Source organism: Aptenodytes forsteri, unplaced genomic scaffold, assembly GCF_000699145.1.
Source record: "Aptenodytes forsteri isolate BGI_AS27 unplaced genomic scaffold, ASM69914v1 Scaffold15, whole genome shotgun sequence".
In the NCBI taxonomy this organism is placed as follows: Eukaryota; Metazoa; Chordata; class Aves; order Sphenisciformes; family Spheniscidae; genus Aptenodytes; species Aptenodytes forsteri.
In genome coordinates this window covers 25,219,351-25,235,534 of record NW_008795129.1, presented here as the reverse complement: position 1 = coordinate 25,235,534, position 16,184 = coordinate 25,219,351, and the positions used below count along the sequence as shown (strand labels likewise).

General features: G+C 41.9%; 1 protein-coding gene across 1 annotated transcript in view; it reads right to left on the bottom strand.

Moving 5' to 3' along the window:
- Nucleotides 1-15,688, bottom strand: part of PTPRE (protein tyrosine phosphatase, receptor type E) — a 37,228-nt gene extending 21,540 nt beyond the window's left edge. Inside the window, exons 1-4 of the mRNA XM_019471672.1 lie at nucleotides 15,648-15,688; nucleotides 6,623-6,725; nucleotides 6,286-6,359; nucleotides 4,372-4,508 (exon numbers count right to left, since the gene is read on the bottom strand). Of these exons, the coding sequence (XP_019327217.1) occupies nucleotides 4,372-4,508; nucleotides 6,286-6,359; nucleotides 6,623-6,681 (270 nt within the window). The 5' untranslated portion in view covers nucleotides 6,682-6,725; nucleotides 15,648-15,688. The remainder of the gene's footprint in view (nucleotides 1-4,371; nucleotides 4,509-6,285; nucleotides 6,360-6,622; nucleotides 6,726-15,647) is intronic.
- Nucleotides 15,689-16,184: the final 496 nt, after the last annotated feature.

Below are 16,184 nucleotides of genomic sequence, written 5' to 3'. Positions count from 1 at the left end.
AAAAAAAAAAAAAAAAAAAAAAAAAAAAGATACAAAAGTCAATGTGTTAGAAAACAGCTAACTCTTGTCTGCACATGGCTCAGGGAAAATCTGCATTTATACATACTGCCTTGCATCCAACAGAATTAAACTTATTTTTTTTTTTTTCGCAATAACTTTCATTACTCGAAAACAGGAAACCACGTCCTGGCAGATTTCACTACAGAAAAGGAGTTCAGCAGTTTTGGAAAAATAAGTAATTTTTCCACCAGAGATCGCAGTTATTTAGAAAATTGTTAAACTCTGAGCTGCTACTTTAAGCTGCCATCTGCCGCGGTGATTCACAGCGCCATGACCCAGCCGCGTGGATGCGCCGCTCCCTCGAGCTCGGCTCCAACAGCTACTTTTAGCAATAACAGTTGGTTCAATAACATAAATAGAATTTGATTGTTAATAGCTCACTGCTAAGAACATTAAATACCAAACATCTTGCCGAGATCCACAGGTGAGGGCCCAATGCTGGCAGAAAGGGAGGAAGAAAAAAATAAAACCCAATTCTTCTATGCTGAAAGTTGCTGTACAAGCACAAGTCAAATTCTGCAAGTAATCAGCAAGATCTAAGACTGCAGATAAATTTAGTCAAGCTTAAAAAAAAAACCCAGTCTTTCAGAGTAATCAAATGAAAGGAAGAAACAGAGAGGAAAAGGGTGAAGATGAAAACAAGGGGGTGCCCGAGGTGGAGCCCCTCCACCTCCACGCAGAAGCTGCTGAGATAACACCACCGGAGCCAAGCGGCCGAGCTCAGGCTGTGGCGGAGAGCCCAGGGCAGGGCTAGAGTTGGAAAAGGACCGTTCATCAAGAGACATCGAGGCTCCTGCCCTGCACTTTTAGCTGCCCCCTCACTGCGAATGATGTGAACAAGAACAGAGTTTCATCAAGTTTCTTCTACTGAATTCCTAAAACCCAGTGTTAGTGTGTTGGATCCCACCGAGGTAGAATCCCAGCGGTTTGGGAAGGCACAACAGCCTTTTCCCACCCTTCTACCTCCCACCACCCGGTCTGAATCATGTAGGGGAAGGGAAAAAAATGGTAACCGATGGTACAGCTTAAAGCAACTATCCTCACTTGCCTGGCAGAGAGCAGGGCTTGGAATTTCCCCTTAAAAGCAGCAATCTGTGTTGTCAGGGTGACACAGGATAAAAGGGGGGGTGCAGGGAGGACTTCTCCACCACCATAGAGGAAATAGCAATGTGCATTTGTGGGTTGGTTTGGGTTTTTTTTAATCTCTTAATCACACTTAAACTTGTGGATGTAAGTAAAAGAAAGGAGAGAGAAGGTTAAAAAAGAGTTGAAAAAGAATGCTGCTTTTAGCAAACTGCTTAATTCCTTATTTGAATGAAGCCCATGATTTTGCTAATTAAAATACATTTACAATTTAGAAAACACAGAAACTTAATTTATGTTTTGCATAAAAAGAAATTATTAGCACTTCAAACACGATTTCTTCAAACTTCAAAGGTCAGGCAACAAATTCCCAATAAACAGTCATATAAGTTCTGCATCTTTATGTGAAAAATGCATGAAAAGTAATTATCTCTGGCAAAATAATCTCTCCATTCCCTGCTCCTCACTCCTGCAAGGCCCTCACATCTCCCTAGAAACCTCCTAATGTCATTCTGCACGGCTTAGCGTGGGTATTAAGCCCCAGTGCAAGGACACAGCCTGTTTCGCTGCTTCCACCCATCTTCAGAGGGGAGGATGTGATTCATCGAGGATGCACTTCATCACGTCCTCTCCATCACCCTGCGAATCACGAGGAGCTGATGAGTCTTGGTGGCACGGGGTCATCTGCTGCCACTGCAGTCTTAACTGCTCCCACTTCGCAGGAATCCTAAAAGCTCTCTGACACTTCCGAGGGGCTCGACTCACCCCAGCATTGGCGCATTTTCTCTTTTTTTTCACTGCATGAACCACAGGGACATCTTAATCAAGTCAAAATTAAAATTTCAAAAGCAATTTCTTAGAGGAAGGTTTTCAGACATTACTCTGAAAATCAAGGCAATAAACCAGCCATCATAAACTTCAAACACCCAGCTCATCTTGTGTTATGGATGATAAATAGAGGTAAGGGCCCATACAGAAAGGAATATGGGGTTTTTTTTCTTCTTTTGTTCTTTTTCTTCTGTTTAGAAAGAACACACACTTCCTAGTGCTCTATGCTCACAAAGAAATCAAATAATAAAAAAATGAAGCAACTGAGGGTAGAAGGAGCCTCTGCTATTTTGGTTAGTGTACAAGTGCAACAAGTGCAAGGTACTTCTTAAGCGTAACTTAGGCTTTAAGGATAAAATCAAAAGTATTGAAGAACACCACGAAGCACATAAATCTAAGAGAACTGTCCTCAAAAATCCTTTCTCTCCACTGCGTGTCTTCATCTATCAGCTCTTGCTTTGTTTTCTTTTCACCAGAAAAATCGCTTGGGACCTAACTTCTTTGGTTGGTGCATGTGCCTGGCCACCGCTGGCTCACAGGACTCACCATTTTCAGCCTAAATCTGTTCCAAATTCACAATGGAGACCCTGTATCTGTGTTCCCCGAGACACCTGACCCCTGACATATTATATTAGACGGTGCAAAGCAAACACCGCAGCGGGCAGAGATCCCCATCAGCTAGGCATCCCCAGCCCTGGGCTGCAGTCAGAGTCCACCAGCTCCTGCCCAACAGCTTGCACAAAGGGGACGGCTTTGGACCCATCCAAAATCTGCAGGACTTGGCAGCTATGGCTTCGCGGGGCAGATATAGGTGTAACCCCAGCTGGTGGGAGGATGGAGCCGAGTTCAGGGCTTCTGTGTGCTGGGGATGCTCTGAAGGAAAGGTCGTTACACAGATGTCTTTGTGCTGAAGGGTCCTGATTTCTCAACCCCCTTCCTTCCAGTGCTGTAGTAACAGACTTCTGTTCATCAGCTTTCCTGGTTTATGCCACAATATCAATCACTCTGATTTTCAACTGTCTTTCACCCTTTCTTCCCCTCTCAGGCTTGAGCAAACAACTCATATATCCATGCAAGCAGCCACGGGAGATACAGCGGGGAAAAAAAAAAAACACATAAAGCTTCAAGCAGACTTTCTGTACCATCACCCTCCGCCACTGCTCAGACTGCTCATTTATGGGGACGGGACCCCAGTTTTCAGACTCAGCACTTGTGTGCAGACAGAAACTCACACGCTCTCAGCATGGTGCAGAAAATGATCCAAGCAAAGCAGGTTTTAAAAATAAAAATAGATGGCTTGTTTCACTCCTAACTGCAGAACAAATTAATCAGGAGAGTCAAAATTCACAAGCGCACATCTTGTCAAATTAGTTTTCACATTCATTTTGTCGACTTCAGTAAGTATCTCCACAATGCTCCCTCTCTGATAAGGCAAAGAAAGTATGTGTTTTAAATATATCACCAAACAAATTGCAGATATAAATATGCTACCAATTAAGAAGGTAACTTAACAGACTGTCTAATCAATGCATGCATCAGTTTTGACAACTCCATATTTGACATTTAAGCTACTGCTCTGTTCAACTTGCTTCTGCTGTGAAGGGAAGTGAAAAGAAATAATAAAAGTATGGAAAAGGCCTCCGAATGCAGACGTGCGAGAGCAGACTCATCGTGCCGGGTTTCTCCATAGAAACCGGCTCTGCAGCAGCTCACCAGACTCCAGTTACGACTCATCTATATGACCACACACAACTGAAGCTCGGGTTATGGGCAGAAAATAAAATCTCCTTTCTGACCAAGGCAACACTTTAAAAAAACACCCTTAAAGTTGAGATACTTCATAGAAACCTATCTGCTAGGGCACAGGGTGCTGCAAATAGGGAAGCAATGGGATGGTAAAGAGCAGAAGGTCAAATTACCAGAAAAAAAAAAAAGTCAAACCTCACTAGGGCAATATTAAAGGCCACACTGTGTCTTCTCCTCTGAGTACTTCCCATAGAGGTGAAACACTCAGACTCCTAAAAAACCCTTCTACCACCACCACCAAGAAAATCAACGCTGAAGAGATTCATATTCAATTCAACTCTCCTCCAGCTTTCAGGCAAACACAAAAGAACTTCTTTAAATGCTTGCAAGTGTCAAACAGTTTATATATTACAGATTTGGCATTACCATACCATAATGCAGTTAACTTTTCAAATTTTGTCCAGATAAAGGGTTACCACGCATGTCAGAGCATGTACAAACAGCACCAGCGCGCTCACACAACAAGTGCTGAGGCTCTGAGATACCAGCATCACGCACCAAACATTTTTAAAAGAATTGTTAATATTTGCAGGCATTTTGATTTGCCCCCCACTTTTTGCCATGCAACCGTCCACTCCACATGTGAGGACTTACATTAAACTCCTCACGGAAGAGTTTCCCTTCATCTGCTGATCGCATCCGTATTTCCTCTTCGAGATTTTCTACTGGAATAGGGAAATACTTCTTTGGGCCCGAGGGAGACCTACTGAGCAGCATCACCCGTTGCTGTTCTGTCAGTACAAGGAAAGTAGGTGTTAAAGGCATGTCCAGAGCAACAGATAACAAGCTATTTCCAACTACAAATTAATTTTTATGCTGGAAGATGCCAAAACATACTTCTCACATGAGACTTCGATTGGAGATAAAGCTGATTTAAATGAAATAAAAACCAAAACCACATGCCAAGTAGCTTCTCTGAGAACATAATAAATTCAAGTAGAACCACTATTGGTAAAATTAACGGTTTCTGTATTTACACTGGATTAAAATGTGACCAGGTTTTATTTAGAAAAGGAGAAGGTTCCTTCTGCTGACCAAGAATATACCAACCCAGAGCTGCTTTGCCACAGGGCAGGGACTGCAGGGACAGCTTTTAGTGCCTATCACTGAAGAGATACTGCTAGATTATTTCACTTGTGAAGGGGAAATAATAAGAATTAAAAAAATATCTTTAACTTGGCAGACACCAGAAACTCTGCACCGAGATGAGCTGTTGTTGTTGCTTTCGGTTGCCCCAGATCACCCCAGCATCAGCCCAGCCCTGGCACGCAATCGCTCTGAGGCAGCACGGTTTGGTACGGGGATTGCTGCGGGCACTTCTTGCCACCTAGACCTTGGCTTGCATAGGGAAATAAAGCCCCAGGACACCTTCACCTGCTGCCTTCATGGCCCCTCAGGAGCACAACTGGCCATCTGAAAATTGAAATGAGCATCCCCACGGGCTGCCTGTCAGCACGGCTGGAAGAAGCAGAGCGATTAAGCCCACTGTTTGGTGAAGACAAGTTTTATTTACAACCAAAGGCAAACAGAAAGGCAGACCACTTCCCTACATGCTGATAATGATGGGGCAACTTCCAGCAGCCACACTTGCAAACTAAAACTCACTGGTGGCTGCACTAACCATTCACCACCCAAGGGCACTACCCGGTGCTGGGCCACCACGGGGATCTCCAAACCGCGCTCGTCGGGGTTCCTGTGCACAAGCACCGACCGAGCAGGAAGCTGACAGATATATTTAGAGGTTTGACTTTCTCTATGACTGCCACCGTGTTTGTTAACCCGCTCTTCAGTTCATATGTAGCGATGTGGAACCGGCACAAAGATGTAATTCTTTTTATCATTAAGTTTTTCTCTTTGTTATGGCTAAAGTAATTTATAAGCAAGAAGTGAACGGCTCCTCCACGTTTGCTAGGTTTGAACTGAGTCGCACAGAGCAACCCCCCCAAAAGGATCCCCACTAACAGACTTAAACCCAGCACATTTGAAAAAGCCAATGGGAAACATTTTTGACTCCTGAGAGTGTTTTATTTTAGTGCCGCTGGCTTACAATACTGCCCTGTCTCTTCCCCATGCTTGTTTCTCTTTACGTTCAGGAACCAGCCTGTAATTTCACAAAGAGTTAAGGGCCTTTCTTTTCCCCTTTTAAGAAGAAATATTGCAATCCTTTCTCTAAATACAAAGATCACAGTGCCAGAAACCTGGCTCTCAGCTGGCATCCTAATAAAACATATATAAAGAGCACAAGAAACATTTACAAATAAATATTTGCTGTGTCCCAACTTAAAGTGAAAATTATTTAAAACCAACAACTGAAAGTTAACTTTATATATACACATACTTAAATATGGACCTCTTTTTTTTTTTTTAACTATTTTCTCTTTAGTAACAATCCTAAAACTTATAAATAAAAAGCAAACATAACTGAATAACTGAATTCTTAATTAGCGAACAAGCATGTGCGTACACAAACAAAATTCACAGTGAGAAGGAAAGCAAATCTCTCCATACCTTGTTCTTCTAAGATCCCATTTGGCATCTTTTTGTCCCCAGAGTTCACAACAGCTTTCCTATGTCTTCTGAACCTGAAATACATACACCACGTTAATCTGAGGAACTATGTTGAAAGGTAACAAGCATTTTTCCAAACCAGCCTTTACCAACCATGTAATTCTGGAGAAGCTCTTTCTGTTCATCTTCACAGTGAGAGCCACCACCGCCGCAGCACCCTCCTCTACGCTGTGATGGAGGCTCCCGCCTCACCATAAGTACGCATTTCATTTCCTTGTTAGATCATATCGAAACAAGACTGAGCTAGTTCTGCATGCAGAGCTCCACACAGACCTACCTGAAAAAATAGCCAGCCAACAGAATGAAAATGATGAAGACCAGGAGCAGAATCAGCATTGAAGTCAATAGGTCCTTGTGTAAATTGTTGTCCTCTGTAGAATCTGTGGATTGAACACAGCCAACGTGAAACTTTATAAACACGGATTGCCTGATCTAGTATGGGCAGAAACTGTGCTTGGGGTATCAAAAATCTGTGGTTCTTATGCAATATGCTGCTTGTACTTACCAAAAGCATCACAAATTACTTAATATATGCAAAGCTAAAATTGAAAGTTCGAATATTTTTTTTTTTTTTTCCCTTCAAAGGCACAAACAAACTATCTGCTGCTGAGAATGTCAAGATATTTTTGGGAATGACTGGTTAAGCAAAGAATTTACTTGTGGTTAGAGTAAGTTTAATGGGTGCAAGGTTTTAAACTAAATTTGAAGCCCATTCAAAAGGTTTGCTGCAGTATCCTTATGCGCATCAGCTCAGCCAGCCAGACATCACCCAACAATGCCACCCTTTGTATAGATTTTATTGACTCCAGAGATACAACGTTTTAAACACACCTCGTTTACCAGTCCAAAACACCGCTGCTGGCTGTATTAGGCTGTAAAGCGTACACTGAGCATGACGGAGGGGGAAGGCAGGAGGGGACAGTGCAAACTGCAGCGTCTTCTATAGCTTATATTGTATATAATATATAGCATATTATATATAACATATAGCATATTATATATAAATACAAGAACAAGTAGGAACGATGAGACTTTTAACAAACACTCAGAATGGAGATTAAAAAAAAAATTAAGATTTTGTTTTATCTAGTATAAATTGCAAGTCTCATCCTTCTGTTAATAGTGTTTTTATGTATGTGACTTTTTACATTTCAGTTTCATTATGCTTCTGTAACCTTTTAATTCTACTGAACAATTCAATATATAACACATTAAAATAATTTAAAAAAGAACGTGTTTTATTTAAGCAAGCAAAACTCTCAGCCTTAGCCTTCAACAAGCAAAATAGAACCCTGCCACCTGTTCCTCTTTCTGACCAGACAAATAAATCCAGGTTAGTGTAACAGCAGTGGTCGAGACCTCGCTAAGTGGGAAGGATGAGGCCTTCACACCTGGAATTTATTGCCCATGCCATAGGATACAGAAAAAGGCCGTTCTTTCCTCAGTTACAGCCAAAGGAGCCACCCGAGGCAGCAGCCCACACTTAGGGCATCCACTGGAACAGTTCCCTGGGGGTCCGAACCCCCCAGTTTCTCCATCGTTACACCAGCCTTCCTCAGCCTCCTTCATTTGCACTTTTTTTATATTTTCTTACCAACATATACTCTTCCAAAATTAAGGCAACTTTTGTCGCTGCTGGTGTGTTTCTTCTCTTTTTAAACTACATTTACACACCTTTAACGAGTTCTTCACCAGTGCTACAGAGGTCTTTGAGAACTGCAGCAGTAATTCTCCTAACACCTCCCGCATGCACACTTCCCTAACCTCTTTCTTTTTGCTTGCTTTTTGCAAAGGCTTTTTGAAGAGACCTTGCCACAAGCCTCGACATAAAATATCATGAAAACAAAAGATTACAGTAACTATATAAGACTACATAACACCTGCAATATTATACAAAAGAGCTCATATGGATAGACTGGCTGTCCAGAATTGATCCCTGCAAAACCATTTGAGTGTTGGTTTGTATCTCGTGAGCACCTGGAAACTCTCTGGATGCTCAAACAGGGTATTAGGGCACGGAAAAACTTCCTTTAGAGGCATAGGTGCACTAGGGGCATACAAGGAAAGAAGGTACCTCAAGTCAACATAATAGTACGAAGAAAGGGAAAGCAATAAAATGCATGAAACTTGACATTTAAGTGGTATATAAAGACAAAAGTGACAGGCATGACAAAATTGTAATCAGAAACCATCACTTGACGGGGTTTCAGGAAATCACTATTGGAAGGAGTGTCTGGATGAATGTGCATCACCAGAAACAGCTTAACAATTTCTGTGTGGTATTTAGCAATACCGCACTCTGTATACAAACCAAAGTCTGGCAAAGAAACAAACAAACAAAATGTTTATTTTTGCCCCCACAGGCAAAAAGGAGCCACTTTAGCCCACTTCTGAGGCTTAGAAATTTCAGACTCAGCATCTCAGAATCCTCCAGGATTTAGGGGTTTTGTGTTAGTTCTCATCATTGGCTCTGTGCGAAGACCCATGACACAAGAGGGGAAAACAACAAGTTTGAGTCACAAGGGAATGAGAATTTCCCTCAGTTCATTACACAATACAAAATCCCCCATCTCCTCCTTTCAGAAGAACTGATATAGCCCATACCATGTTTTTGGGGTGTCTTTGGAAAACTGATTCCCGGACAACCACAGAAAGCCTCAGTCCAACCCAGGAGAAGAGAAGTTCAACCTCCTGTAACACTACTGTCTACATTTCTGTAGTTAAGGACAGAGCAGCCCTGCAATAACCGATGCAATTCTCTGCATCAAGATCTCACCTCTCCTCCTACCATTTCACAAGGAAATTAAGTAAAAAACCACAAACAGTCCCTTCTTCCTTGTACACGGGCACATCTGTTTTCGAAGCCTTGCAGTGGCACACCAATGGCTTCACCTCTGCAGAGCCTGTGTGTAAGGCATGGCGTGGTTTTAAACAGTTGCATTTATTACCTGTATTTTCTTCCATATCTGCATCGGTAATTTTATAATTAGCCCAAAAATTGTTAGAGAAAGTTACAACCGGGCTTAGGCCATTGTAGACTCAGAGGCTGGAAGATCTTTGGCCAACACAACTATCTACATATGAAGTGGGATTTTAAGGGGAAACAGAAAGACAGACCTGAAATATATTTTTAATCAGTGCTGCCTCAAAAATTGACAACTGAAACACATAAGTAAATGCACGCAGAAGAGGCAGATGTTCTCTAAAGCAGATCTCTACTGCAGCCACTGCCAGGGAAAATTTTCCACTGCTCCAACACAGAGAGCTGTGGTCCAAAACCACAGGGCTTTCTGTTTGCAGTCACACAAAAAAACATCATCCTGAGGGTATTTTTTTTAGAAATACATGAAATAGTGACTTTCATCTTGACAAGAGAGGAGGATTATCATCAGGAGGATGGTGGCAACCCCTCGTGCTTCCCCTGCCACCCACCGAGGCTGACTCACGGGTTCTTCCCGGCTTCGTTCCCTGTGCTGCTGGCCCAGCCATCTGAACGGCTCCTTCTGGAAGCATATCACCATTTCCTTCAGGGTTACGATGTTCCCACTTTCCATATGTGTCAAAAACAAAACCACCCACAAGAAAAAAAGGGAACTAACAGCAATGTAGCACATCAGTAACTGCCCCGTGATCCTCCCTCCACACTCTCTCCCAAACTTTGATTTTCTTCATCCCTGGATTGGTTCCTTTGCAAGCAGGACCTGAACGGTGAAACAGCCCATGAATGAAAGTGTGATTAGAACACTTTTTTCTCCCTCCACAAAAGCCAGCTAACAAGGCAAGGTGCGCAGTTTGCCCTAGATAGCAAGTCAGGTACCTGAAATTATTCTGGCAAATGACAAAGAACAGACAAGATATTGTTTATCTGAGCACAGGAGAAATCCCACAACAACGGGCTCCATTTATTCACAGGTCTGAACTTCTTTTCAAAAAACAGAGAACTTAACCCGCCACCTCTCCAAAACTAAAACTAAACTGCTTTCACCCATTATTTGGGTTAGACTTCAAGTGGGTTTTTTTCAGGGTGCATCCTTCATCTCTGCTGTCCCTTCAGCAGACACACAAACGTCTTTTAAACAATGCTCTGTCAAATCTGACCACAGAGGCTTTTGGGCAGTGACACGTGCCTCTGGTTTGGGTCAGAACTGTTGTTTCAGACATCCAGCCCTGCAAAGGACCCCAACCTCCTCTGACATTTATTTTACATGAAGAGCAGCTGTCACAAAGTCTTAACACAGACCTTATCCATCACATGGCAAACACAGTACACGCAATCTTAAATAGGCCATGTCGTAAAATATATGACTATGAATAGAATTGTGGTCGAATTTTAATAGAGGTGTTTTGTCACCTGCAGACACAAAACCCAATGCTTCCCAGTTTACACACAACTTCTATCAGAGTAACGCATCCCCCGCATGTGGGATACAGGAGCTCTTAGACATGTCTCTGCTGAAGAGCTCAGTCCAGCCTGCATCAACTTCCGCAGCCAGCTTGCCTAGTGGTCGTGCAAGACCTCACACATTAATTCAGGAGATACTTCAGACCGGATAATCTATCATGCATGAGAGTGTTGAGTATCTTCCATATTACTCCTTCACCTGTTCATGTTTCAAAGGGCAACGAAGCATCTTCAATTTTTATTGTAGTCTTTCAATGCTCTTCACATGCCCCATAGAGCAGGTAACGCTCTCAAAATTCACCGAGAACAACTGCAGGGAGCGGCAGAGCTCACCAAAGCACACACAGCCACAGAACAGAAACCCTTTCACATTACCACCTTGCTGGGGGTACTGGGATGCTACTCACAGTGCAGATGCATGTGTGGCACAGGCTGTCCTCATGCCATCATTTGGACTGATACTAAGGTGAAGACACACTCAACTGATGTGTTTTGGGTAGTCCTTAGTATTTTTTGTAGACATAAGCATTTTTGAAATGTCCGGGTTGGGTGGGTAGCAGAGTATTTATTTTTTGTTGTTGCTGTAAAAACTTCTGCAAGTGCTTAACTTCCATTCACTGAACCTTCTGTTCAGATTTAACAGTGATTAATTTATTATAATTAAGCCTCTTGCACACCAGTGTGTGCTTTCTATACAATGAAAACCTACAAGTTAACTCAATAAAAGGAGTACTCTCCTCCTTTCTCAGTTTTCATCTAGCCACCCTGTCTCCTTGAGGTCCAGCTGAACTTGTGCTGCGATGACTGGGCAGGAGAAGTCCACCCATGCCAACGGGGATATCACAAAGTCCAGACTAAGCCCTCTCACGCTATTTTTGGAAGAGAAAACCCCAACCCTGCAGAGAATCGCTGTGCTTCACTGTGCCTCGACTGCGGAGAGGAAGCAGATAAGCAGCTGATAAACAGGAGATGCACTTGGTACATATGAAAAACAAACCCAAATTAAAAAAAAAATAAAGGAAGGGCAAAGGAAAAAGACAGGTAGGGAAGACAAACCAGTGTCCACAGCCTGCACTACACAAGAAGGCAAGCAGCAGCAGCAAATGCAAGAATCACGCGAATCACGCCTGCGTTTGCCATCCCAAAGCCAAATGCCGCACAGCCAGACTGAGCTCAGCCCCGCCTCCCACCACGATCACAGAGTCATAGAATAGTTTGGGTTGGAAGGGATCTTTAAAGGTCATCTAGTCCAACCCCCAATCCAAAACCACCTATTTCTGAAGTTCCGCTTTTCAAACTAATTCTTGAAATTGAGTATCTACCAGCAAAGCATCCCTTTGGCCTTTAAATACTAAGCAAAATGAGCCAGCCTCCTTCTTCAAAACTCAATTTTCTGATGATGCCTCGTTTTCTACATGAAAGAAGCACCACGAGTCTAGCATGAAAGTCCCCATCTCTGGGTCCCGTTCTGGCTATCGTACAACAAGACTTTATTCTTTCTATACATTGCTTCAGTTATCTTCAAAGACACCCACTAACTTCTTGAAAGTTTAAACCAGCCATAAATAGGGCATCAGAAGCTGCACCATTTGCTGCCTTTCAACCTCCCCCTCATCTGATAAATTCATTACCTCTGCATGGGCATGAAACCCATGAAATATTCATCAAGTAAACCCTAAAGAAATTTAAACATTTGGAAAGGACTTAAAAGCTTTACTACTGCAACTCCCAGGCTGCTTTCACATTTAAACTACATAACAAGTAAAAATACAAGAAGAAGTAAAAGAATCCTGCCTATGATTAATACTAGATAACTAATTAGTATTTGAGTAACCAGAAATTATTTGAATGCCATGGACAGTATCACATATAAATAGTCTGTCACATATTTGATAGCATAAAGTTTTATCTACTTGAAATACACATTTATTTATGCAAATCCAAATAAATAAATACTGGCTTATATTTATTTAATATAGTTGAATACTCTGAGTAGATGGCAGTGCAACTTCTCCAGTAAATGGCAGTGCAATAAAAAACAGAATATTCTTTTTTTATGAATGGGAAATTTCATGGTAGCAATTTCATGGTACTCTTGTAGGAAGCAAAATGTCGACAGTGCTGAAAAACTGAGCAATACAGACCAAGTATCCATGTTTAAAATAAGAATAAATACAATATTTTAATTCAACAAATGTGTTAAAAACCAAGTCAGCTAAAATAATGACATGCAATAAATTATAACTACTCCTTTCAGAATCAAAAGCATTTTATCTTTTTGGATCATTCATCAAATTAGCATGCAAAAGGAAAGCTGGATTCTTTTTAGAATCTTTCCATATTCTTTTACACGGAGTTTTCTTGACACTTCAATCAAAAATCTTTATTTTTGTATTAAAAAATATTGTATTAAGCCAGTGGCTATCAAATGTATTAGATAATCCCATTATCTTGGAAGTTTCCATACAGCAATACATTTTCAGTGTGCGCGTGCTTGTCTATCAGACAAAACTCTTCTTCACTTCTCACTGCAAAGTAATGAAGGCTTTGATATTTAGAATAAAACAGTGTAGTCGTACTAATAATTTCTAACTTGTATCACTGAAATTAAGATTTAATTAAAACTCAGATGATAAGATTACTCTTACCCATATTATCATACTTAAACGCAACACAATTTTGAATTAAGCTTTGAAGATAAACAGCATCTATGGAGAAACTCCCTTTTTACTGATTTTATTAAAATTCTGGGAAGCGATACAACTAACAAGCTACTTCCCATTCCCAATTCCCTTATTCTTACATATTCAGACCAATATTACTAACTTGTTCTTCTACTGCTCCAGGTGACAGACAAGAAGCAGGGCACTGACAACTACTTGACAATATTTCAACAGAGCCGTTTATCAGCAATTTTATACTTAGCTACATTTTTATTTATATTAGCAATTCATTTATTTTGAAAGCCCTAAGCAAAACAACACTAAGATTGTCATTACTAATGGTAGAGCCCCTTGCTCCCCTAACCCTCCACTTCCCAGGTGCTACCACATGCCCTGTGAGGTCTGTTAGTGCCCAGGCAGAGCAGTGCTCAGCTGCCTCTGCTGTTCTCCAGCCTCAGATTTTGATGGAAGCAAATGCCAAACACCTAAATTAATATAACCAAGGACCAAAACAAAGTGGCCATCAGCCATGCCTGGCATTTGATTCTCCCTTGGCTCTCCTTCCATACGGGTGTAAAGTTCACAGGCAGATTAAACCAACGAAACCACAAAAACACCCTCCTATAAAGACTGGGTGTCAACAACAGTCACCTGAAAAGTTATCAAGATTTCACCACACTGTTTATATGGAACTTCATCAGCTTTATTTCCCTTCAACCGAGTCCACAGAGCAGCTATCCCTTCGGAAATCCCCCTCTGACATGAGCACAGCATCACACACTACCACCGCCTAAATAGTGAACTGCTGCCTGACAAACAACACTCACCAGCACAGGGATTTCAAAGATAGCTAGCTAGGATTACGAAGGATAAGGACAATGTGCAAGTAAAATATATCATCGCATCACAGAACATAATAGTAGAATCCGTATCTTAAATAAAAAACCTCAACAAACCCTTACTTGACTTGAACGAGCCCCTCTCCAGGACTGTATTGTGTTAGGACATAGTTGTAGGAGGGCTTGAAGCAAGAGGAAGAAAGTCCGAAAATAGAAATGTGGATGAATAAAAGATGCTGTGATGGACCAGTAAGTATGTCGTGGTTTAACCCCAGCCAGCAACTGAGCACCACGCAGCCGCTCGCTCACTCCCCCCACAATGGGATGGGGGAGAGAATCGGAAGGGTAAAAGTGAGAAAACTCGTGGGCTGAGATAAAGACAGTTTAATAGGTAAAGCAAAAGCTGCGCACACAAGCCAAGCAAAACAAGGCATTCATTTACTACTTCCCATCGGCAGGCAGGTGTTCAGCCATCACCAGGAAAGCAGGGCTCCATCACGCGTAACGGTTACTTGGGAAGACAAACGCCATCACTCCAAACATCTCCCCCTTCCTTCTTCTTCCCCCAGCTTTATATACTGAGCATGACGTCACATGGTATGGAATATCCCTTTGGCCAGTTTGGGTCAGCTGTCCTGGCTGTGCCCCCTCCCAGCTTCTTGTGCACCTCCAGCCTTCTCAGTCGGTAGAGCATGGGAAGCTGAAAAGTCCTTGACTAGTGTAAACACTACTCAGCAACAACTAAAACATCGGTGTGTTATCAACATTGTTCTCACCCTAAATCCAAAACACAGCACTGTACCAGCTACTAGGAAGGAAATTAACTCTATCCCTGCCGAAACCAGGACAAAGTAGAAGATTGCTCTCAGGTCTCTGAAAAAGGCTTGTCTATTTTTCACCTGTCCTAATCTTATGCAGGACACCTGCACTATTATCCACCTCCTCAAGTCTTGCCTTAGACAGCTGGTATCATTAGAAAACACAGAACACATATAAAGACTGTAGTTCCTCATGATGTTTAAATATGTTCATCCTGTTGTCTAATTGATAATTTCTTTATTCCATATTATCTGTGTCCAGGTCCCATCACATTGGAGATCCACAGTGACAGCTCCTGGGGTGTGGAGAGCTTGCAGCCCAGGCAGGAGGAGACATCCTGTGCTTCTCCACCACTCCCAAAGCTATCCTGTGCATTTCCCATTCTTTGGGAAAGAGAAAGTAAAGTGTACAGCACCAGTCATATGGAGATCAAATACAGAGGTCATCTGGCAAGATTAGAAGCACATTAGTGGGGTCAAAGTCCTGGAAAAATATCCAGGACTATGTCACCAGGGGGACCCCACCAGAAGTCCCTTTCCACACCCACTCCCATCCCTGCAAATTAAGTGATGTCCTTACTTGTTGTTGTTGTTGGTTTTGGCAATTCGGTTCCATTGGGCGGTAAAGCTTGCGCAAACAGAAAACTAACACAGAGCAGCAGGAGTGAGCAGGAATGTTCCATCCTGGACCTAAAAGAAAACAAAAGCAAAAGATAAATTTTCAGGTCAAACTAGTATTATGTTTTTTCCTCATGTCAGAACAAAGCTAAAAGAAAAAGCAATGTTTACTTTAGATGAGGCAAGTTTTAAAACTTGTTTTATACTCTCCCATTGCCTTATCACTTAACTTTCAGTTTTGATGCAGAAGGAAAAGGAAAATACCAGTTGTGCGCACTAAGAATTCATTAAGCATGTTTTAAATCTAAGAACAGGAAGATAATGCTCAGCCATCGTTCAAAGACGACGACAGAAATCAGGCCAGAAAAGCTAGTCTACATCAGTAAAACACAGCAGCTGACACTGAGGCAAGGAGTCTGGAAGTCATTTCCATAGATAAGAAGAAAACTCCTAAGTACCAGCAGCTGGAATCTTGAGAATAAATGCAAATCTTGAGAAT